We start from the raw sequence: 5666 nt of genomic DNA, 5'->3' as shown, positions 1-5666 counted from the left end.
CGCTGGTGGTGTGCCGTCAGTTGAGTGAAGTTTGCGGTATGTTGCTTCATCTATTTTTTGCTGTCTCTTTAAAGAGAAGAGCATAGCGTTCAATTCACGTTCGATTCGGCGGAAAGGAGATGTGGAAATTACTTCATAGGTGGATCTGTCGTTGAGTAAGGTTTCCATCTTGTTATCATAGTCAGATCTATCCATGACAACAAAACAATTCCCCTTGTCGGCCTTCATTACGACATCAAGTCTCCTATCCACCCAATTCTTCTTAAGGAAAAAAACGGGAACTTAATTACGTCCAGGCAGCTCTGGAGTCCAACGGTTATCCATCTAGCTTTATCAAAAGCATACACGCTAGAAAGACTCGAGCTTCTACAACAAATGCATCCCCGGAGGAACTCGTTGGAATGTTTTTCAAGATGGTTGAACCAAACGAGTCACGCAAGTCTTTCGCTTCTCTCCCTTACATCAAAGGAGTAACTGACTGAACCTTTGACACGCATCCTCAAAAAACACGATGTCACGGTTGTGAACAAACCATTCACCACTCGACAACAATAGTTTCCAGTACCGAAATTCCGACCTTCGATGGAATCGCAGACCAACGTCGTATATAAAATTCCCTGTACAAATTGTTCGTGGTGTTATATTGGGGAAACCGGCAGAGCTTTTAATACGCGAAAAAAAGAACATTTAAGAAACACCAAAACTGCGGCCAAAGGCTCTAGAATTGCTAATCACGCTTGGTCCAACAACCACGCCATTGATTTCGAAAATGCGTCAGTTATTGACAAAGGCACTTTTAGAACGAGAAAAACATTAGAAGCGTGGCATACCACAGTGACACCTAACGCAGATAACAATTCGTGCCCTTTACCTGGACAATACAACATTCTTTTTAACAATAATATTCATAATTTTCTACATTCTCATCATTTTGCAATGTACGTTTTTATTTAAATTTTCTCATCGATTCCTTATCATTCATTTTACCCGTCGAAGACTGCAGTTCGGGCAGTCAAAAGCTCGTAGTTTTTAATCATTTTAGCCAGAGATCGTTTTTTGAATTTTCACTATGTTTCATCCTGGCTGCGGCAAGGCTGCGGCCCTTCAATATTTTCAAGAAACGCGATTGTCGTCGGCCGCGCATGCTCGACAGAGAACGGTTCGCTCTCCAAAAAACACAGAGGAAGGAAGCTGTCCACGGTGGCAATAAGATCGAGAAAACTTTCATTCAAATATTCCTAAGTCTTTTATCGGGTTTCTCATGGCATACAAATCCTTATATTTTTATCTCCCGCACACTGAACTTGGGCGGTCTGCGGTATAGTGTGCTATATGTGGGCTAGCATGAAGTATAACTTATCCTCCGAGTTCCTCCATTCTTCCTTCGTGTAAGCTTCAGTAAGAGTTTCATACTGATTATACTAATCATGTGACGGGCAATGGCGATTTTCAGGAAGTGGACTCTTCATCATCTCGTTGTGTTTTTACTCACATTTTTAAGGTACTGAAAACAAGTAAAGTTTATAAATACGGGCTATACTCTAGAATACCCCGCCACTAATTTGCATATGTATAGCTTACCTTCGTTCTTCAAGCGAAGCCGCTTTTGAGAAAACAATAGTAAACTAGAAATTAGTTCAGTGCTTTAGTTAGACCGTGCACGTTTAATTTATTGCTCTGGAGCGATTGCAGAATACCCGGCCACCATTGTGTTCTTGTAGCTGCATCCTGTGAAGGACGAGGCATATCAACCATAGAGTGGCGGCCATATACATGTATATGTTGATGTTTCCAAACTATGAAACGGCAGCCATGGTGGTGTTCCTACATGTAACTAATCCTCTGGTAATTGAGCTCTATTATCATGCAAACGTTTTCTTTTGTTTCGATGGAAAAATATGGTTTCTGATCACGTGAGTGAAAACAGGTGTCTCAAAATGAAGACCCTAAAAACTTGAAAAAAGGACCCCAAAATCCTCAATTCGGCTAACCCTAGGCCTAAACTTGGTTTTTAGACCTAGAGTGTCACAGGGCCAGTATAGATCGTTTTCACTGTCACGCAATAAAAAAATAAATCGAAAACCATCCAGTGGAAAAAGTCAAGAATTTGTGATGTTGTAGAAGATAAATGAAGAAGACACTTCGCCAAGTTTTAGGCCCGTGCGTTTCCCCAAACTTCAGATATTCGTCGAAATGTTTCGCAGAAATTTACAGAGCCCAGTATGAAAACGCCATGTTGCTGCACATCTGTGGTGCACCAATATGGCGGCCAGAAAATAGTGTCAACATCTGTTACTTACTTTGGCTATCTAGGCGAGTGATCATCTGTACTGAACAGACAGCTATTTACTTAAGCACTTTTCCTAATGCTTTAAATTCTAAAAAGGCTCAAAACTATGAGATAAATATATATTTCTCAATAAACTTGATCGTCGCCTCGTGTCACGCACGGCTATAACTCAGAAATTCAAAATGCTCTGGTTTGCAAACGAAGCACGCTATTGAGCTTTAAAATTGCAAATGGATACAAATTTACCGCCTCTTATGCCTGATGAGGATAAAAACTTTCGTGGCTCTTTAGGTTTTGGATTTTAGAAATGATGACGTCAAGTGAAAACGATCTATATACATCCCATGGGAAATCCACACACGGAGCGTGGTCACTCAATTAAATATGGCGGATCACCCAGCTTTCACTTTGAAACAAGTTTGCTTGAGGTAACTCAAAAAACCAACCAATATGGTGGGAGAGGTCAAAACGCGGAGGCCTACTCCATGGAGTACCCTATGGAGTACCCAAATGGAGTACCCCTAAAAATCATTTATTGGTCAAATTGAATACTTCATCAACATGACGAGGTGTATAGATGTTCATACCTTTTGTTACAGTTCGATGCAGTTCACGAATTGGCCACCATCTTGAAGTTTCGTAGGTATTTCGTGTACCCCTTAATATAGTGTATTTTTGGCAAAATAATATTCATAAAAAGCGAGTACCCATGTATACCCATTTAGACCTGTGTATGCCTGTATAAACCTCTATGGGATGGAATGGAAAGCTTTATTGGTACACGGTAATTTCATCAGATTACAAATGGGTATATATGGGTATACAGGGGTACACATGAGTATACAAATTATGGGTAAACAGGGGCATCACTTACATGGGCATGTGTGGGTATACACTGTATACTACAGAGCATACATGGACATATTGTGGGCATACAAGGGTCTATTTGGGTATACAGGGCTAAGGGTTTGTATGAATTCACAAAAAAATAAATACACTACCTACGAAATTCATATGCAAATTAAGTGGCTGGGTATTCTGCAATAACATTCCATTTTGTTAATAGTCAATTTCAGAAAAGCAGCTTTATTATTGTAAGCAGCGACGGTAATTACAGCACAGCAGTGAGCAAGTATGCATTGACAGTCAATCCTTCTGTGAATGGTGAATCAAAATTGTAAAAGAACTTTGAAAACTTCTTTTCCTCCACAGTTACGCCTGCTTTCATGCCACAAGAAAAGCTTTCAGCAATGTGAAAAATGTCATGCAGAAAGAATGGACCAAAAATCCAGTTTCCTTGGATCCACCTCAGGTAGTTTTCACAGAATGTAAACTCCCACCAATCAGCGATTTGTTTGCTGTTTGGTTAACAAAGGACGCTGATAAAATAATCCCAAAAGCCTTGCTCACAGACAGTAAAACGTCAACCTGGATGAGAGCTAGAAATTATCGTGGAGCCAAAACTTTTACTTTCCTTATTTTAATTCCTTTAACATAAGGAATAACCAGCAATGGTACCTACATGTATGATACTTTGTCATGTAAATTAATTTTAAATTTATTCATTTATTTATTTATTTATTCATTTATTTATTTATTTTGCAGACCTGGGAAAGTAAGCATTTCTTCAAAGATGAAGTAAGTTGCAAATCTTCATTTAAATTCTGTACTACACAATGGGTCCTTAATAATTCAAAAGTATGGAGTATCTTCACTTCCCCTAAAGTGACTATATAATGCTAGAGTGTAAATGTATTATTGTAACAGTGGAACTTCTATTATCAGGACCTCGATTATCTGGATATTTCGATTATCTGGACTTCCTTCTCTGGTCCCAGTTTTTCATGCATATTAATTAGTCACATTTTATGATATGCAGCAAAACATTTTTTCTTCAAATTACGAGATGAAAGACCAGGTCTAAGTGAATTTTTTTAGCTTCAAGACAGAAATCTGTATGTGTTTCGTGCTCATACGCACCATACACTGTAACTAATACAGTGCATATTTCACTGAGCTCTGATTGGCTCAGATTTGGTCCATTGCGAAGTGAAATTCCATGCTTCAATAGCTCAATCAGCATGGTTTGAAGAACACGAGGTAGAAATTCATTACGTCCACAAAACGTAAACAATACATTCTTTCCATAAAAGATAAACAGTCAATTATTTTGCAATTAGAAAAAGGAGGAAAAAAAACAATAATTTGCCAACTGAGTATGGTGTCAGCAAGCAGCAGATCTCGCGTATCCACAAAAAACAAGGAAAAACTGGTCACAAGTTGGAGAGCAATAAAGGACTACAACAAAAATAATTGAAAGTGGAACACAATGAACAGCTTGATAAAGCCCTCTACACACCAAAGCTGTTGAATGTTTTAAGAAGTGTTTGACATGGATAGAAAGGCGAGACAACGTTGACACTATTACACTTATGCAGCTTCGAAGAATGATCAACATGACCCACACACCTTAGGACCTTGAAACAAACTGATTTGCCTCAGCATTTTAGACCAATGTAAAAATGTTTTTGGATTACTTTAATTGTAAAGACTTGTAGCAGATAATTTTTGGGCAACTCTTAATAGTTTTTCCAACAACAATTTGTATTTGTTTTTTATTCCTGTGTGATTAAATGTTGGTGTTCCTTAACTTGTTTGATCAGTTTTTTTTTTTAATCATTAATTAATATTCATATTTTTTATTATCCGGACTATGAAGCCCAGTCCCTATAAGTCCAGATAATCGAGGTTCAACTGTATCCTTAAAATGTGCAGGTGTATATCCTGCTGTTTCCTTAATTTCTTAATGCACCAACTGTCTTTAAGTCATCCACACTCTATAGGGCGTTTTCACATGACGTCACAGCGGCCATGTTGGTGTTCCAGAACAAAGAAATGGCGGCCATGATGGTGTACCAAACTAATCCTCTGGGAATTGAACTCTATTTTTATGCAAATACTTTCTTTTGTTTCAGTACTCTATAGACACTGTAACAAGACACTCAGAAAGCTACCCAGATGTCTTAATAGATTATTTCTGTTACTCACATATATTGTTGCTATTCCCAATATCCTGTAGTATTATGGAGTATGTTGCTGTTCCCATTGTAGATCATTTTAAATCATGCAATTCCCTCTAATTTTATATAGCACCATGCAGAGCTGTTCCTTGGTGCAATGGACACAACTTTTCTCTTGGCATATGCAGTGGTAAGACTATGTACACTAATGGCTGGTATTTTATTTGTTTCAACTATTGTCAAGTCTACAATGCATAAGCTTAGTTACTAGTATAGTAGATCACTATAAAATCACTATGACCAATCACTTTATCATCAAGTTTTTGGCCTCCATGATGATGTAAACGTTATTAAGA

At 38.1% G+C, this 5666-nt stretch overlaps 1 protein-coding gene across 7 annotated transcripts in view; it reads left to right on the top strand.

Moving 5' to 3' along the window:
- The first annotated feature begins 1363 nt into the window (after positions 1-1363).
- Positions 1364-5666, top strand: part of LOC138010308 (sugar phosphate exchanger 3-like) — a 35129-nt gene continuing 30826 nt past the window's right edge. For 4 of the 7 annotated variants that reach the window (XM_068857230.1, XM_068857233.1, XM_068857232.1 and 1 more), the window contains exons 1-4: positions 1379-1501; positions 3503-3602; positions 3896-3928; positions 5441-5500. In XM_068857230.1, coding sequence (XP_068713331.1) covers positions 1440-1501; positions 3503-3602; positions 3896-3928; positions 5441-5500 — 255 coding nt within the window. In that variant the 5' untranslated portion in view covers positions 1379-1439. Of the gene's footprint in view, positions 1502-3502; positions 3603-3895; positions 3929-5440; positions 5501-5666 lie in introns of all 7 variants that reach the window. The other 3 variants (XM_068857231.1, XM_068857236.1, XM_068857235.1) reach the window with 1 other exon arrangement.

The sequence above is a fragment of the Montipora foliosa genome, chromosome 7, assembly GCF_036669935.1.
Source record: "Montipora foliosa isolate CH-2021 chromosome 7, ASM3666993v2, whole genome shotgun sequence".
In the NCBI taxonomy this organism is placed as follows: domain Eukaryota; kingdom Metazoa; phylum Cnidaria; class Anthozoa; order Scleractinia; family Acroporidae; genus Montipora; species Montipora foliosa.
The sequence above is the reverse complement of the archived record's forward strand: the minus strand, read 5'-3'. Positions and strand labels throughout refer to the sequence as shown.